Source organism: Leptodactylus fuscus, chromosome 4 (genome assembly GCF_031893055.1).
Source record: "Leptodactylus fuscus isolate aLepFus1 chromosome 4, aLepFus1.hap2, whole genome shotgun sequence".
Lineage (NCBI taxonomy): Eukaryota > Metazoa > Chordata > Amphibia > Anura > Leptodactylidae > Leptodactylus > Leptodactylus fuscus.
This window is the reverse complement of record NC_134268.1, coordinates 224093870-224113371: the sequence shown is the minus strand read 5'-3', so window position 1 is coordinate 224113371 and position 19502 is coordinate 224093870. Positions and strand designations below refer to the sequence as shown.

General features: G+C 46.6%; 1 protein-coding gene across 1 annotated transcript in view; it reads right to left on the bottom strand.

Moving 5' to 3' along the window:
* The window catches only part of OBSCN (obscurin, cytoskeletal calmodulin and titin-interacting RhoGEF), a gene marked incomplete at its 3' end in the record, with an annotated part of 243727 nt that overhangs the window by 22418 nt on the left and 201807 nt on the right, over window positions 1-19502 (bottom strand). Inside the window, exons 64-70 of the mRNA XM_075272031.1 lie at window positions 14843-15115; window positions 11633-11905; window positions 10961-11248; window positions 4905-5174; window positions 3424-4782; window positions 3051-3329; window positions 1478-1553 (exon numbers count right to left, since the gene is read on the bottom strand). Of these exons, the coding sequence (XP_075128132.1) occupies window positions 1478-1553; window positions 3051-3329; window positions 3424-4782; window positions 4905-5174; window positions 10961-11248; window positions 11633-11905; window positions 14843-15115 (2818 nt within the window). The remainder of the gene's footprint in view (window positions 1-1477; window positions 1554-3050; window positions 3330-3423; window positions 4783-4904; window positions 5175-10960; window positions 11249-11632; window positions 11906-14842; window positions 15116-19502) is intronic.

The following is a 19502-nucleotide window of genomic DNA, read 5'->3' as shown; positions in this document are numbered from 1 at the left end:
TATAGTAGATGCAGCTCTGGATGTGACTGGAGTATAAGACATGATGTAACATCAGTATAGTAGATGCAGCTCTGGATGAGACTGGAGTATAAGACATGATGTAACATCAGTATAGTGGATGCAGCTCTGGATGTAACTGGAGTATAAGACATGATGTAACATCAGTATAGTGGATGCAGCTCTGGATGTGACATCAGTATAGTAGATGCAGCTCTGGATGTGACTGGAGTATAAGACATGATGTAACATCAGTATAGTAGATGCAGCTCTGGATGAGACTGGAGTATAAGACATGATGTAACATCAGTATAGTAGATGCAGCTCTGGATGAGACTGGAGTATAAGACATGATGTAACATCAGTATAGTGGATGCAGCTCTGGATGTAACTGGAGTATAAGACATGATGTAACATCAGTATAGTGGATGCAGCTCTGGATGTGACATCAGTATAGTAGATGCAGCTCTGGATGTAACTGGAGTATAAGACATGACGTAACATCAGTATAGTAGATGCAGCTCTAGATATGACTGGAGTATAAGGCCGGGTTCACACGATGTCTTTTGACTCGTGATTTGGTACGTAAACGCCGCGGGAGCTTTTGCGGGCCATATACGCTCCCATTGTTTTCAATGGGAGCCGGTACCGTATACGCGGCACTATTTTGCGGCCGTAATTTTGCGGCAGCCGCAAAATAGCGCCGTGTATACGGTGCTGGCTCCCATTGAAAACAATGGGAGCGTATATGGCCCGCAAAAGCTCCCGCGGCGTTTACGTACCACATTACGTGCCATAATACTCTGTGTGAACCCGGCCTAAGACATGATGTAACATCAGTATAGTAGATGCAGCTCCGGATGTGACATCAGTATAGTGGATGCAGCTCTGGATGTGACTGGAGTATAAGACATGATGTGACATCAGTATAGTAGATGCAGCTCTAGATGTGACTGGAGTATAAGACATGATGTAACATCAGTATAGTAGATGCAGCTCCGGATGTGACATCAGTATAGTGGATGCAGCTCTGGATGTGACTGGAGTATAAGACATGATGTAACATCAGTATAGTAGATGCAGCTCCGGATGTGACATCAGTATAGTGGATGCAGCTCTGGATGTGACTGGAGTATAAGACATGATGTGACATCAGTATAGTAGATGCAGCTCTAGATGTGACTGGAGTATAAGACATGATGTGACATCAGTATAGTGGATGCAGCTCTGGATGTGACATCAGTATAGTAGATGCAGCTCTAGATGTGACTGGAGTATAAGACATGATGTGACATCAGTATAGTGGATGCAGCTCTGGATGTGACATCAATATAGTGGATGCAGCTCTGGATGTAACATCAGTATAGTGGATGCAGCTCTGGATGTGACTGGATCTTTGGTACTGATGTCACAGGCAGCGATTATAAATGGCGCAGTGACATAACACTGCACATCACTGCACCATTTCTTATGGCATTACCTGGATGCGTATCCCTGGGCGCTGAAGTAGGACGAGGTCTCGGTGGCCTCTGCTGTGTCATAGTCTGAACTGGTCACTAAAACACAGAGAATCAGAAAGGAGGAGATGTTAGACAACGGCGATAAATACTGACAAGTGAGCGATAGTAAGCCGATATCCAGCTGCCCTGCAATCAGTATGACCTATATTATATAGGATACTGTGGTTCTATAATGTCATATAATGTAATGTGTCATAATATAAGATACCGTAATACGATAGATAATACTACTGTATAATATAATGTAATGTAATATAAGATACTATAATATGATAGAACATACTACTGTATAATATAATGTGATATAAGATACTATAATATGATAGAACATACTACTGTATAATATAATATAATGTAATGTGATATAAGACACTATAATATGATAGAACATACTACTGTATAATATAATATAATGTGATATAAGACACTATAATATGATAGAACATACTACTGTATAATATAATGTGATATAAGATACTATAATATGATAGATAATACTACTGTATAATATAATGTAATGTAATATAAGATACTATAATATGATAGAACATACTACTGTATAATATAATGTGATATAAGATACTATAATATGATAGATAATACTACTGTATAATATAATGTAATGTAATATAAGATACTATAATATGATAGAACATACTACTGTATAATATAATGTGATATAAGATACTATAATATGATAGAACATACTACTGTATAATATAATATAATGTAATGTGATAAAAGACACTATAATATGATAGAACATACTACTGTATAATATAATGTAATATAATGTAATGTGATAAAAGACACTATAATATGATAGAACATACTACTGTATAATATAATGTAATATAATGTAATGTGATAAAAGACACTATAATATGATAGAACATACTACTGTATAATATAATATAATGTAATATAAGATACTATAATATGATAGATAATATTACTGTATAATGTAATGTGATATAATATAAGATACTATAATATGATAGAAAATACTACTGTATAATATAATATAATGTAATATAAGATACTATAATATGATAGAACATACTACTGTATAATGTAATGTGATATAAGATACTATAATATGATAGATAATACTACTGTATAATATAATATAATGTAATATAAGATACTATAATATGATAGAACATACTACTGTATAATATAATATAATGTAATATAAGATACTATAATATGATAGAAAATACTACTGTATAATATAATATAATGTAATATAAGATACTATAATATGATAGAAAATACTACTGTATAATATAATGTAATGTAATATAAGATACTATAATATGATAGAAAATACTACTGTATAATATAATGTAATGTAATATAAGATACTATAATATGATAGAACATACTACTGTATAATATAATGTGATATATGATGAGGTCACACAGTGTCATTTAACGCTGCAGTCTGCCCTCCGCTCCCCAGTACAATACATTCTCCCTTCATCCAGTAGAGCTCCCCCGCAGGTCAGTGACAGTACTGCTATTACTCACAGTCCACCCTCAGCTCCGCCTTGGTGGAGGCCACGCCCATCCTGTTTTCCGCCAGACACCTGTAGACGCCCATGTCAGGGGGCACCACGGCGGTGATGATGAGCTGGTGACAGCCCTCCTGGTCCTCGTTGATCATGTAATGGTCGTCTTCTTCTATCACTTTGCCATCTTTGAACCAGCGCACGGTCGGCATCGGTTTACCAATCACCACACAATCAAAACTGACCGGGTAACCGTCCTGGACCTCCTGGTTCTGGAGCTCCGTAATAAAGATGGGAGCTGAAACAAGAGGAGACATATGGCTGTTATGTCTGAGAGGTGGTCACAGCCCCCTCCCCCGTTACTGACATGATGTGATGCAATGACCCCTGACCTGTGTCTGATGTCAGTAAGGTCATCTGTTGCTTGGCTTCCAGTTTCTGTTGCTCGGTGGGTCCAGTTTCTACCTTTATGATCCGTAGCTCGATCTTCTTCGGCCCGTGCTCCAGGATGTCAATCTTCACTTTTATTCCCATTGCGGAAAACATTTCGCGGAATCGGTGGGCGGCGATGGACGCTTCTGACATAACCTCAAACCTGATGTAGATGTACTTGTCGTCTTCGCGGTAGGTCTGATGGTCTACCGGAGACAGATCTCCCTCGTCGGCGCTGACAAACAGCTCTTCTTCAGACATTTCTAGGGATGACTTAGACTTGAAGATCTTATGGAGTCTCCTTCCCGCTTTCCGGAAGGCGTCGTCCAAGTCACTGGAAGAACTTTCTGTCTCGCTGTCGGTGGAGGCTTTTGGTGGGATGTGGATCGGCTTTTGGGGGGTTTCTGGTTCTCCACCACTTACCACCAGGCTTGCACTGTGGGACACCACACCAAATTTGTTGGAGGCTTCACATGTGTATTTACCCGTGTCCTGGAGCTCAACGGCGGTGATAATGAGTGAGCAGGTCCCATCGGGGTAATTGTCGATGTGGTAATGGCGACCATCAGACAGCTCCTTACCGTCCTTCAGCCATCGAGCTATGATGTCACTCTTACTGATGGCCACACACTCAAGGTGAACGGTTCCTCCTGACTCCACGGACAAGTCTTTGAAGGTCTCGGAAAATATCGGACACTCCTGTTGTTTTATCACCTTTCTTGCCTTATAACCTTTGAACGCCGCCTGAATTTTGATGGCCGCCTTGTCCATGGCTGGGTCGTCGTCGTCAAATATTTCCAACAAGTCGGGTTCTTTTATGGGTTCAGTTTTCTTCTCTTCTTTCACCTCAGAGAAGTTTGAGGTCTCAAACTGCTTGAAGAACTTGTTGGCGGACACGGTCTGGACCTTCGTTCCGTAGGTGATGGTAGAATGACCTGCCTTTTTGAGATAGGAGACCAGAGATGGCGTCCCAGCCCGGGACTCATCATCAGAACTTGTCATGGAGAAGTCAGCCTCACTTGTCTTGGCCACATCTTCAGAGGTGTAACCTGAGAAATCTGCCCGGCGCTCGGCCTCCTTTTTTCGTTTGAGTTTGTCATCTTCTTCAGGGACTTCAGAGATGGAGTCTAAGGTGGGCTCCTTGCTCATCCGCCTCTTTTTGCCAAAGGCTTCCCATAAGAGATGGAGGTCTCCTTCCTGAGCAGCTTCGGGGGGCAAGTTAGGCTGTGTACTATCTTCTGCCTCAGTCACATGATCTGTTCTTTCTTGGGCCAAACCAAGAATCTCCTGTATAGACACCAGCTCCGTAATGGTTTGTACTGGGAAAGAAATGGAGAAAACATCAGGTGTGGGTTATAGGAATCTCACTTCATGGCCGAAACAATGATGTGTCCTGGTCTAGGGAACACAAAGAAAAATCTAAAAAATACCCGTGACTTACTTCCCAAGGACACGGTGGTGGAAGTCTTGGTGCCTGAGGCGGTGACACAGGAGTAGGTTGCTTGGTCTTCAGCACTGAAGTTCTGGATGAGCAGGATCTGTCGCTTCCCCTCAGAGATGATCTGGTATTTCTTCCCGGGGTGCAGGACTTCATCCTCCTTCATCCAGGTGACGTCATGACTTTCCTTGGACAGCTCACACTCCAGGCGCAGAGTCTCCCCCGCAGCGGCAGGTTTATAGTGCAATGGCTGATGGACCAACACCGGGTGTTCTGCAGAAGGAACAGGGATTCTCATTTTACAATTAGGACCAAATGCCGAAGTCTTATTATCTGCCCTTGTTTCTGATCCCTAAACCTTATGTGACCCTCATCTCTGACCCCTACTCCTTATGTGACCCTCATCTCTAACCTTTACCCCTCATCTCCGATCTGTAAACCTTATGTGACCCTTATCTCTGACCCCTGAACCTTATGTGACCCTCATCTCTAACCTTTACCCCTCATCTCTGACCCCTGAACCTTATGTGACCCTCATCTCTAACCTTTACCCCTCATCTCTGACCCCTGAACCTTATCTGACCCTCATCTCTGACCCCTACTCCTTATCTGACCCTCATCTCTGACCCCTACTCCTTATGTGACCCTCATCTCTGACCCCTACTCCTTATCTGACCCTCATCTCTGACCCCTACTCCTTATCTGACCCTCATCTCTGACCCCTACTCCTTATCTGACCCTCATCTCTGACCCCTACTCCTTATCTGACCCTCATCTCTGACCCCTACTCCTTATGTGACCCTCATCTCTGACCCCTATTCCTTATCTGACCCTCATCTCTGACCCCTACTCCTTATCTGGTGCTCATCTTTGATCCTTAACCTTATGTGACCCTCATCTCTGAACTTTACCCTTCATCTCTGACCCCTACTCCTTATGTGACCCTCATCTCTGACCCCTATTCCTTATCTGACCCTCATCTCTGACCCCTACTCCTTATCTGACCCTCATCTCTGACCCCTGCTCCTTATCTGACCCTCATCTCTGACCCCTACTCCTTATCTGACCCTCATCTCTGACCCCTACTCCTTATGTGACCCTCATCTCTGACCCCTATTCCTTATCTGACCCTCATCTCTGACCCCTGCTCCTTATCTGACCCTCATCTCTGACCCCTGCTCCTTATCTGACCCTCATCTCTGACCCCTACTCCTTATCTGACCCTCATCTCTGACCCCTACTCCTTATCTGACCCTCATCTCTGACCCCTACTCCTTATCTGACCCTCATCTCTGACCCCTGCTCCTTATCTGACCCTCATCTCTGACCCCTGCTCCTTATCTGACCCTCATCTCTGACCCCTGCTCCTTATCTGACCCTCATCTCTGACCCCTACTCCTTATCTGACCCTCATCTCTGACCCCTACTCCTTATCTGACCCTCATCTCTGACCCCTACTCCTTATCTGACCCTCATCTCTGACCCCTACTCCTTATCTGACCCTCATCTCTGACCCCTACTCCTTATGTGACCCTCATCTCTGACCTCTAATCCTTGCTCCTTATTTAAGATCTTCCAGTCTGACTCTTACTGCTTATTGCTTAATACGGGGTCTTCTCTCTTAATCCACATCTGTAACCCCCTATTGATGAACCATAACCCTAATCTCTGTCCCCCAAACCTAATCTATGATGTCTAATTTCCATCTTTGCACTTGAAGCTTACCTTTGACCCCTAACCTTCATCTATGACCTTCAGACACTTAACTCTAATTCCTCCATTTTGACCCTCATCTCAGAGCACGGAGCTTCATCTCTGACATCTAATCCCAATCTCTGAGCCTACAATGTCATCTCTGACTGACCCCTGACCCTCATCTCTGAACCTGAACCTTATCTTTCACCCCTGACCCTCATCTATGAATACTTACCCTCTCTTAACTTTAACTCTTTATTTCTGAACCTTGACCCACATGACTAAGCTGACCTCTCAATATTGACCCTCACCTCTGACCCCCTAAAAGCCCGGTGTCCCCTCTTCTGTTGGTGACTCTTCCTGATCCTACATTTTCTAATACATTTACATTTTCTGCTTTATAAGATTCATCTCCTGTTCTTCTGCAGACTGTGCAGCTGTGTCCATGGGGCAGGGTCGGGTCAGGGGCAGGGGCGGGGCAGGGTTAGGTCAGGGTCGGGGCAGGGACAGGGTTGGGGCAGGTTTTCACAGCACTGCTTGGTCTTGAGCTGACCGGGCGATCACATGGATCAGCATTGATTAATTTTACCTACAAATTCCTGCAGCGGCCACTATAGGGAAAATGTGGTATTACATGTGGTCCATTCAGATGAATCTACAGGCAGCTATGTCTGTCTGCCCCACTCTCTGGATCATAGAGGGCTGCTAGCTATGACCCCTATGGCATCCACCTACCAAGAACGTGTGGATAGGGGTCATCTTCATAGGAGGACCTCTCGTATGAGAGCTGTATACACTTCCCTGTCCTGTGTAGTCCCCCCCCCCTCCTGGACCCCATATTATTACCGGCCTCCTGTCCCCCACCTCAGGGGTTACAAACTTAAGGCACTTATAAGTGTGAACAAAGTTTAACAACCACAGATCTCCATCCTGCACTGAAGCCCGGTGGCCGGGAAGCCATGCACAGAGACCGAATCTAATGTACAACCAAGACCAGCCAGGAGAGCTCTGCTACACACATGCTGCGCCCCCTTCAGGAAAAGCTCCAAAATGCAGCTTCAAGGCTCCAACCAAAGCAGCACAGAAGAAGCAGCAGCGATGCGCTAACATCTACAGCGGGGTCACTACACCAGGTTACCACGTCAAAATACAGTAACATCCAAAGCTGCAGCCACAATTCTCATGTTTCCTAATGGTCTCAGGCTGTAGAACCTCCCAGATTACTGCTGACCCTGCTGGTTCAGTGTCTGTAGAGAGCATGCTCTATCAGGCCCTCACACCTTACTGCTGACCCTGCTGGTTCAGTGTCTGTAGAGGGCATGCTCTAACAGGACCTCACACCTTACTGCTGACCCTGCTGGTTCAGTGTCTGTAGAGAGCATGCTCTAACAGGACCTCACACCTTACTGCTGACCCTGCTGGTTCAGTGTCTGTAGAGAGCATGCTCTATCAGGACCTCACACCTTACTGCTGTCCCTGCTGGTTCAGTGTCTGTAGAGAGCATGCTCTATCAGGACCTCACACCTTACTGCTGTCCCTGCTGGTTCAGTGTCTGTAGAGAGCATGCTCTATCAGGCCCTCACACCTTACTGCTGACCCTGCTGGTTCAGTGTCTGTAGAGAGCATGCTCTAACAGGACCTCACACCTTACTGCTGACCCTGCTGGTTCAGTGTCTGTAGAGAGCATGCTCTATCAGGCCCTCACACCTTACTGCTGACCCTGCTGGTTCAGTGTATGTAGAGGGCATGCTCTATCAGGCCCTCACACCTTACTGCTGATCCTGCTGGTTCAGTGTCTGTAGAGAGCATGCTCTATCAGGCCCTCACACCTTACTGCTGACCCTGCTGGTTCAGTGTCTGTAGAGAGCATGCTCTATCAGGACCTCACACCTTACTGCTGACCCTGCTGGTTCAGTGTCTGTAGAGAGCATGCTCTATCAGGCCCTCACACCTTACTGCTGACCCTGCTGGTTCAGTGTCTGTAGAGAGCATGCTCTATCAGGACCTCACACCTTACTGCTGACCCTGCTGGTTCAGTGTCTGTAGAGGGCATGCTCTAACAGGACCTCACACCTTACTGCTGACCCTGCTGGTTCAGTGTCTGTAGAGGGCATGCTCTAACAGGACCTCACACCTTACTGCTGACCCTGCTGGTTCAGTGTCTGTAGAGAGCATGCTCTATCAGGACCTCACACCTTACTGCTGACCCTGCTGGTTCAGTGTCTGTAGAGGGCATGCTCTATCAGGCCCTCACACCTTACTGCTGACCCTGCTGGTTCAGTGTCTGTAGAGAGCATGCTCTATCAGGCCCTCACACCTTACTGCTGACCCTGCTGGTTCAGTGTCTGTAGAGAGCATGCTCTATCAGGACCTCACACCTTACTGCTGTCCCTGCTGGTTCAGTGTCTGTAGAGAGCATGCTCTATCAGGCCCTCACACCTTACTGCTGACCCTGCTGGTTCAGTGTCTGTAGAGAGCATGCTCTAACAGGACCTCACACCTTACTGCTGACCCTGCTGGTTCAGTGTCTGTAGAGAGCATGCTCTATCAGGCCCTCACACCTTACTGCTGACCCTGCTGGTTCAGTGTCTGTAGAGGGCATGCTCTATCAGGCCCTCACACCTTACTGCTGATCCTGCTGGTTCAGTGTCTGTAGAGAGCATGCTCTATCAGGCCCTCACACCTTACTGCTGACCCTGCTGGTTCAGTGTCTGTAGAGAGCATGCTCTATCAGGACCTCACACCTTACTGCTGACCCTGCTGGTTCAGTGTCTGTAGAGGGCATGCTCTAACAGGACCTCACACCTTACTGCTGACCCTGCTGGTTCAGTGTCTGTAGAGAGCATGCTCTATCAGGACCTCACACCTTACTGCTGACCCTGCTGGTTCAGTGTCTGTAGAGGGCATGCTCTATCAGGCCCTCACACCTTACTGCTGATCCTGCTGGTTCAGTGTCTGTAGAGGGCATGCTCTATCAGGACCTCACACCTTACTGCTGACCCTGCTGGTTCAGTGTCTGTAGAGGGCATGCTCTAACAGGACCTCACACCTTACTGCTGACCCTGCTGGTTCAGTGTCTGTAGAGGGCATGCTCTATCAGGCCCTCACACCTTGCTGCTGACCCTGCTGGTTCAGTGTCTGTAGAGAGCATGCTCTATCAGGCCCTCACACCTTACTGCTGATCCTGCTGGTTCAGTGTCTGTAGAGGGCATGCTCTATCAGGCCCTCACACCTTACTGCTGACCCTGCTGGTTCAGTGTCTGTAGAGGGCATGCTCTAACAGGACCTCACACCTTACTGCTGACCCTGCTGGTTCAGTGTCTGTAGAGAGCATGCTCTATCAGGACCTCACACCTTACTGCTGACCCTGCTGGTTCAGTGTCTGTAGAGGGCATGCTCTATCAGGCCCTCACACCTTACTGCTGATCCTGCTGGTTCAGTGTCTGTAGAGGGCATGCTCTATCAGGACCTCACACCTTACTGCTGACCCTGCTGGTTCAGTGTCTGTAGAGGGCATGCTCTATCAGGACCTCACACCTTACTGCTGACCCTGCTGGTTCAGTGTCTGTAGAGGGCATGCTCTATCAGGCCCTCACACCTTACTGTTGATCCTGCTGGTTCAGTGTCTGTAGAGGGCATGCTCTAACAGGACCTCACACCTTACTGCTGACCCTGCTGGTTCAGTGTCTGTAGAGGGCATGCTCTAACAGGACCTCACACCTTACTGCTGACCCTGCTGGTTCAGTGTCTGTAGAGGGCATGCTCTATCAGGCCCTCACACCTTACTGCTGACCCTGCTGGTTCAGTGTCTGTAGAGGGCATGCTCTAACAGGACCTCACACCTTACTGCTGACCCTGCTGGTTCAGTGTCTGTAGAGGGCATGCTCTATCAGGACCTCACACCTTACTGCTGACCCTGCTGGTTCAGTGTCTGTAGAGAGCATGCTCTAACAGGACCTCACACCTTACTGCTGACCCTGCTGGTTCAGTGTCTGTAGAGGGCATGCTCTATCAGGCCCTCACACCTTACTGCTGACCCTGCTGGTTCAGTGTCTGTAGAGAGCATGCTCACAGAAGTTCTAAGACGTGCCCTTCCTATTTATGGCTGTTTTCAATATTGCAGCTCAGTCCCAATGAATGCCAGGTATGAAGGTGAGTTTATGACTTTGGGATGTGATAAGACATTGATATAAGAGCAGAATAGTGACTGCAGCTTTGGATGTGACCAGTGCATCCCCTTGGGCTTTGCTTTCTACCAGTGCTTGCACTTCCTCACGTCATCTTGCTGGCCCATTGCTTCCATCCTCTGTACAAGCCATGCAGGCAGCAGAGTCCGCACACGGTTTGTAGCCGCGGGTCCTCACCTAGCTGCACCGTTTGTGGTAAGTGCACCGGTTCCCCTTTTCCCAGTTTGTTAATGGAGGAGATGCGGAATCGGTAGGACTCTCCCGGCTTCAGGTTTGAGACCACATACTCCATACTCTGTATAATCTCCATGTTGCATTGCTGCCAGTCACCACCAGGGGACTTCATCTCAACATTATATCCAATAATTGGGGCCCCTCCATCACTCAGGGGCGTGAACCAAGACAAGATCAAGGAATTGCTCGTCTTACTGACAATCTCAGGGTCTTCAGGGGGGTCAGGAAGGGCTAAAGGTACAAGAGTCACTGAATCAGCAATGCGTCAACAGAACGGGGACAACATGACCGAAGGAGGACACACTACAAAGGTAAAAATGGGGCCCTACCCCTGCTGGACCAGTCACTGGCAGCCGAAGATTCGGGGCCAGCAGAGCTTCAATACAACGTTGTACAAGGAGGATGACAGGGGTGTTAGGGGAGGGCCAATATCTCATAAGGAACCATGAGATGACCGCCCTTGCCATCATGTCCTCTAAGAAAACCATAATAGGTCCCGAGGAACCCCCAAAGTCCCCAAAATACTTGGAATTGAGGACGGGAGACTAAGAGCCCTCACTTGTCATAGGCCCTCTCTGGTACGTCACATGACCAATCTCTGGAGGAACGACTTACCGAGAACGACCAGTTTGGCCGAGACAATGACATCTCTGGAGGCGAAGGCCACCTCCCCGGAGTGATGTGCCTGAGTGTCCTTCAGGAGAAGCTTGTACTGGTTCCCATCTACTAGCATAGACCAGCTGTCATCGGGCTGGATGGGCACACCATTAAAATACCAGGACACCTCATTCACCGGCACCGCTTCACTGAGCACGCAGGTAAACGTGGCCTTGTCACCAACAACCACCTCCGTATGGACAGGCGGCTTCACAACATCCAGGCGCCACCCTGAGGTCAAACAACATAGATAGGTAGCAAAGTCTGAGGGGCCACGTCCACGTGTCAGGTCTGAGGGGCAACGTCCACGTGTCAGGTCTGAGGGGCCGTGTCTATGTGTCAGGTCTGAGCGGCCACATCCACATGTCAGGTCTGAGGGGCCGTGTCTATGTATCAGGTCTGAGGGGCCGTGTCCACTTGTCAAGTCTGAGGGGCCGTGTCCACGTGTCAGGTCTGAGGGGCAACGTCCACGTGTCAGGTCTGAGGGGCCGTGTCTATGTGTCAGGTCTGAGCGGCCGCATCCACATGTCAGGTCTGAGGGGCCGTGTCTATGTATCAGGTCTGAGGGGCGACGTCCACTTGTCAAGTCTGAGGGGCCGTGTCCATGTGTCAGGTCTGAGGCACCGTGTACTCATGTCAGGTCTGAGGGGCCGCATTCACGTGTCAGGTCTGAGGGGCCGCATTCACGTGTCAGGCCTGAGGGGCTGCATCCACATGTCAGGTCTGAGGGGCCGTGTTCTTATGTCAGGTCTGAGGGGCCATGTCCACGTGTGATATCTGAGGAGCCGTGTCTACATGTCAGGTCTGAGGGGCCGTGTTCTTACGTCAGGTCTGAGGGGCCATGTCCACGTGTCAGGTCTGAGGGGCCGTGTCCACGTGTCAGGTCTGAGGGGCCGTGTACACATGTCAGGTCTGAGGGGCCGTGTTCTTATGTCAGGTCTGAGGGACCGTGTACACGTCAGGTCTGAGGGGCCGCATTCACGTGTCAGGTCTGAGGGGCTGTGTTCTTATGTCAGGTCTGAGGGGCCGTGTCCACATGTCAGGTCTGATGGGCCGTGTCCACATGTCAGGTCTGAGGGGCCGTGTTCTTATGTCAGGTCTGAGGGGCCGTGTCCACATGTCAGGTCTGATGGGCCGTGTTCTTACGTCAGGTCTGAGGGGCCGTGTTCTTACGTCAGGTCTGAGGGGTTGTGCCCTCGTGTCCGGTCTGAGGGGCCGTGTACACATGTCAGGTCTGAGGGGCCATGTACACATGTCAGGTCTGAGGGGCCGTGTTCTTATGTCAGGTCTGAGGGGCCGCATCCACGTGTCAGGTCTGAGGGGCTGTGTCCTTGTGTCCGGTCTGAGGGGCCGTGTCTATGTGTCAGGTCTGAGGGGCCGTGTCCAGGTGTCAGGTCTGAGGGGCCGTGTCTATGTGTCAGGTCTGAGGGGCCGTGTCCAGGTGTCAGGTCTGAGGGGCCGTGTCTACATGTCAGGTCTGAGGGGCCGTGTCCACGTGTCAGGTCTGAGGGGCCGTGTCTACATGTCAGGTCTGAGCGGCCGCATCCACATGTCAGGTCTGAGGGGCCGTGTCCACGTGTCAGGTCTGAGGGGCTGTGCCCTCGTGTCCAGTCTGAGGGGCCGTGTCCAGGTGTAGGTTATTGCAGGGTTCATATAGCACATCAAAGGACACAATGAGAAGAGGGGACTGGGGTAGATCTGGGTCTTTTTAAAACCCTCCTTGGCCCATCCCCCATCACCGATCCCCCTCCTCCCATCCCCCATCACCGATCCCCCTCCTCCCATCCCCCATCACCGATCCCCCTCCTCCCATCCTCCATCACCGATCCCCCTCCTCCCATCCCCCATCACCGATCCCCCTCCTCCCATCCTCCATCACCGATCCCCCTCCTCCCCATCAGTTACTGTTACTCTTCATTGTCCTACATCAAACCCCGACGTCCATCATCTACGACCACTTATTGTCTCACTCCCACTCTCACCGTCCCCATTGTATACAGGTTTATATAGGAAGCTGGGGTTTACTACATATAAGAGGTCTCAGGATAAAACTACCAATCAGGCTGGAGCTACCTCACATCTATACTCCAGTCACATCCAAAGCTGCAGTCACAAGTGTCTGATGCACAGACCCTAGGAATGGTGTGACGCGGACCTTCTCCAGGCTGTACAGCTCTCCATCTGGTGCGGCTGCTTTACATTACAAGTTCAGTTCTTTGTCCAAGAAAGCCCATGGAACCGAGTGGACCGTTTGCTCTTCTCTGGTTTGCTTCACCGAGGTCATCTTCTCTGTCCAGACATTGGTCCTCCAAGGTGGAGAGTTCTCTGAGTCCGGTCACTAGCAAGGAGACCTGGTTAGAGATTTCCTCCAGAGCTCCACCTCACCCGCTGGCGTCCTTGTGGTGGTCTGTGACGGCCGAACACAGAAAACCTCTCTGCTCACGTCAGGACTTCTCCACCACATCTGAGATCTTGATCCCTCACTTATCTGGAGGTCTATAAAGTGATTTAGAGACCACCAGAAGGTCATGTTCAGCGCCCCAGAGGTCGCCATGGCTCTCCGGTCTGTGTCAGGTTGCAGCCATCTTACTGCAATTTTTTGGAAGTTTCTGAGATGTTCTGTACTGACACCTTGGTGGAGGGTTTCTTCATGAGGTGGAGCAGTAAGAACATCTTTACAACCCCTCCAAGGGTCTGAGGTGGTCACAACGGCTCAAGATCCTACAAGGTTTTCTTGGTTTTGTGGATTCCCTGCTCCAGTTCATCCTGAAGTTGTCTCGAGTGGCCGCACCTCTCCGTGTCCTCCGTGCCCTCACCCATCATGGAGCAGACACTGATATCTGGCCTGACCACTATACAATGCATTACCACCACCAATCTGAGGCTACTCCGCGGCCCACGTTGTGGAGATTCCCTGCAGTGAGGTCCAGAAACATGAATTAGGGTTAAAGGGGAAACCCTAAGACGCTCCCCCTGGGTTTAGCCAGCGCCGATCAGATTGCAGCATTATGGTGGCACAGGAACACAGTATTGTGACTGCAGCTCTGGAGGTGGCTAGAGTATAATACTCTGGATCAGCAGCAGATTGTATAATGTTCTTCCTGCCCCCTGGGCCTGGAGTTTGGCGGCCATCTTTATCTATGTCCATGCACTTCTCTCTGGCCTTACCTCGCACATTCAGGAAAGCAGAAGACACGGCGTCACCGGCCATGAAGGTCACTCGGCAGCTGTCCGCCGTCGTCAGGTTCTTCAGCAGCAGCAAGTGGCGGCGGCCATTCTCAAAGTAAACCATCTCCACGCTGTCGGAGGTCTTGGCCGGCTCGTCGTCCACCAGCCAGTTGTAGTTGTAGCACTCAGGCTTAGACAAGTAACACTCGAATAGCGCCTCACCGCCCTCCAGCGCCTCCACGTTCTCCAGACCCTGCAGGATCTTATTCTTCTCTACAGGAGATGGAACAACAACGTCACCGGAGCGCAATATACTGTACATTATACGTATCAGAGTGTAATACACCATATACTATAAGAATATCACTGACTGACTGTATCAGAGTGTAATACACCGTATATTATATGTATCAGAGTGTAATACACCGTATACTATAAGAATATCACTGACTGTATCAGAGTGTAATACACCGTATATTATATGTATCAGAGTGTAATACACCGTATACTATAAGAATATCACTGACTGACTGTATCAGAGTGTAATACACCGTATATTATATGTATCAGAGTGTAATACACCGTATACTATAAGAATATCACTGACTGTATCAGAGTGTAATACACCGTACATTATAAGAATATTACCGACTGACTGTATCAGAGTGTAATACACCGTACATTATAAGAATATTACCGACTGACTGTATCAGAGTGTAATACACCGTATATTATATGTATCAGAGTGTAATACACCGTATACTATAAGAATATCACTGACTGTATCAGAGTGTAATACACCGTACATTATAAGAATATTACCGACTGACTGTATCAGAGTGTAATACACCGTATATTATAAGAATATTACAGACTACCTGTATCAGAGTGTAATACACCGTATACTATAAGAATATTACAGACTACCTGTATCAGAGTGTAATACACCGTATACTATAAGAATATTACAGACTACCTGTATCAGAGTGTAATACACCGTATACTATAAGAATATCACTGACTGTATCAGAGTGTAATACACCGTACATTATAAGAATATCACTGACTGACTGTATAAGAGTGTAATACACCGTACATTATAAGAATATCACTGACTGTATCAGAGTGTAATACACCGTACATTATAAGAATATTACAGACTACCTGTATCAGAGTGTAATACACCGTACATTATATGTATCAGAGTGTAATACACTGTACATTATAAGAATATCACTGACTGACTGTATCAGAGTGTAATACACCGTACATTATAAGAATATCACTGACTGACTGTATCAGAGTGTAATACACCGTACATTATATGTATCAGAGTGTAATACACCATATACTATAAGAATATTACAGACTGTATCAGAGTGTAATACACTGTACATTATAAGAATATCACTGACTGACTGTATCAGAGTGTAATACACCGTACATTATATGTATCAGAGTGTAATACACCATATACTATAAGAATATTACAGACTGTATCAGAGTGTAATACACTGTACATTATAAGAATATCACTGACTGACTGTATCAGAGTGTAATACACCGTACATTATAACAATATTACAGACTACCTGTATCAGAGTGTAATCCACCATATACTATAAGAATATTACCGACTGTATCAGAGTGTAATACACTGTACATTATAAGAATATCACTGACTGACTGTATCAGAGTGTAATACACCGTACATTATAAGAATATTACAGACTGTATCAGAGTGTAATACACCGTACATTATAAGAATATTACAGACTGTATCAGAGTGTAATACACCGTACATTATAAGAATATTACAGACTGTATCAGAGTGTAATACACCGTACATTATAAGAATATTACAGACTGTATCAGAGTGTAATACACCATATACTATAAGAATATTACTGACTGACTGTGCCGGTGTGTAATACACTGTATATTATAATATTACAGACCATACACAGATCTACTTCACAATATAACATATATGGCCCCTCTGTATACACTGTACTCCAATACTCCAATCAGTGACATCACCAATATTACAATCAGTGACATCACCAATATTACAATCAGTGACATCACAGACCCCGTGTCATAATACCAGAGCCCAGATTATTACATAAACAATTGAGACTTTTCATTCGCTGTCATTACTGGCAGGATTTTCTCTGTCTAAAAGCCTCAGAAGTGAATTTCTTCTCCTCCCCTTGTCCAGGCAGAGTGCTGGAGTCCCGCTATATCTGCCCCAGGTCTCTGACATATATGAGGTCCAGGGCAGATCTGGAGTAGCCTCAGCACAGGGGCAGATCCCGGGCTCATTACTGGGCTCTTACACTCCAGGGCAGATCCATGAGGTGAGAGGAGGCGCCGGGTCTGTCCTGTAACCCTGAGTCCGGTGACACTATACTGCTCTTGTTTTGTGCGTCTGGCTGATAATAAGCCACATGTATAGTTAGGTATCATTTCTGTGTAGTCGCTCGGACGAGCAGGTTTTTGTTTTGTTTTTACTTAAAGTTAAGGCTGGATTTTATTTTGCTGATTTTGTGCCTGATGTGAAGGTTTAGTTATTTTCCTGTTTTTTTCCTATATAAACCAGTTTGCTGCATTTTGTGTCCCTGTCTCTGCCTGTTTGGGTCCGGACCACTGCTGCTACCCAGCCAACTACCCCACTATATATACAGTCCTATGAATAAGTTTGGGTACCCCTATTAATCTTAATCATTTTTAGTTCTAAATATTTTGGTGTTTGCAGCAGCCATTTCAGTTTGATATATCTAATAACTGATGGACACAGTAATATTTCAGGATTGAAATGAGGTTTATTGTACTAACAGAAAATGTGCAATATGCATTAAACCAAAATTTGACCGGTGCAAAAGTATGGGCACCTCAACAGAAAAGTGACATTAATATTTAGTACATCCTCCTTTTGCAAAGATAACAGCCTCTAGTCGCTTCCTGTAGCTTTTAATCAGTTCCTGGATCCTGGATAAAGGTATTTTGGACAAACAATTCCAGTTCAGTTAAGTTAGATGGTCGCCGAGCATGGACAGCCCGCTTCCAATCATCCCACAGATGTTCAATGATATTCAGGTCTGGGGACTGGGATGGCCATTCCAGAACATTGTAATTGTTCCTCTGCATGAATGCCTGAGGATTTGGAGCGGTGTTTTGGATCATTGTCCTGCTGAAATATCCATCCCCGGCGTAACTTCAACTTCGTCACTGATTCTTGAACATTATTCTCAAGAATCTGCTGATACTGAGTGGAATCCATGCGACCCTCAACTTTAACAAGATTCCCGATGCCGGCATTGGCCACACAGCCCCAAAGCATGATGGAACCTCCACCAAATTTTACAGTGGGTAGCATGTGTTTTTCTTGGAATGCTGTTTCTTTTTGGACGCCATGCATAACGCCTTTTTTTATAACCAAACAACTCAATCTTTGTTTCCAATATGAAGCTGCCTTGTCCCAATGTACTTTTTCATACCTCAGGCAACTCTATTTGTGGCGTACGTGCAGAAACGGCTTCTTTCTCATCACTCTCCCATACAGCTTCTATTTGTGCAAAGTGCGCTGTATTGTTACCGATGCACAGTGACACCATCTGCAGCAAGATGATGCTGCAGCTCTTTGGAGGTGTCTGTGGATTGTCCTTGACTCTTCTCACCATTCTTCTTCTCTGCCTTTCTGATATTTTTCTTGGCCTGCCACTTCTGGGCTTAACAAGAACTGTCCCTGTGCTCTTCCATTTCCTTACTATGTTCCTCACAGTGGAAACTGACAGGTTAAATCTCTGAGACAACGTTTTGTATCCTTCCCCTGAACAACTATGTTGAACAATCTTTGTTTTCAGATCATTTGAGAGCGGGCTGTCCATGCTCGGCGACCATCAAACTTAACTGAACTTGAATTGTTTTGTAGAATTAAATGGTCCAAAATACCTTCATCCAGGATCCAGGAACTGATTAAAAGCTACAGGAAGCGACTAGAGGCTGTTATCTCTGCAAAAGGAGGATGTACTAAATATTAATGTCACTTTTCTGTTGAGGTGCCCATACTTTTGCACCGGTCAAATTTTGGTTTAATGCATATTGCACATTTTCTGTTAGTACAATAAACCTCATTTCAATCCTGAAATATTACTGTGTCCATCAGTTATTAGATAGATCAAACTGAAATGGCTGTTGCAAACACCAAAATATTTAGAACTAAAAATGATTAAGATTAATAGGGGTGCCCAAACTTTTTCATAGGACTGTATATATATATATATATATATATATATATATATATATATATATATATATATATGTGTGTGTGTGTGTATTGTTAACACTCAATATATTGCCATATACCGCTGAGGTGGTCACAACAGCTCAAGATCCTACAAGGATTTCTTGGTTTTGTGGATTCCCTCCTCCAGTTCATCCTGAAGTTGTCTCGAGTGGCCGCACCTCTCCGTATCCTCCGTGTCCTCACCCATCATAAAACTAATCCATGTATAAAACTAATCCTTCCTGACCCTGGCTGACCACCACTCTCCTCAAGTAGTGATGGAAGTGCTTATTGGGTATCAGCAGAGTCTACGGAGTGAGCAGCAAGTATGTGCAGTGAGTCCTGAAAGCAGTGAGTGCTGAGAGAGAGGAG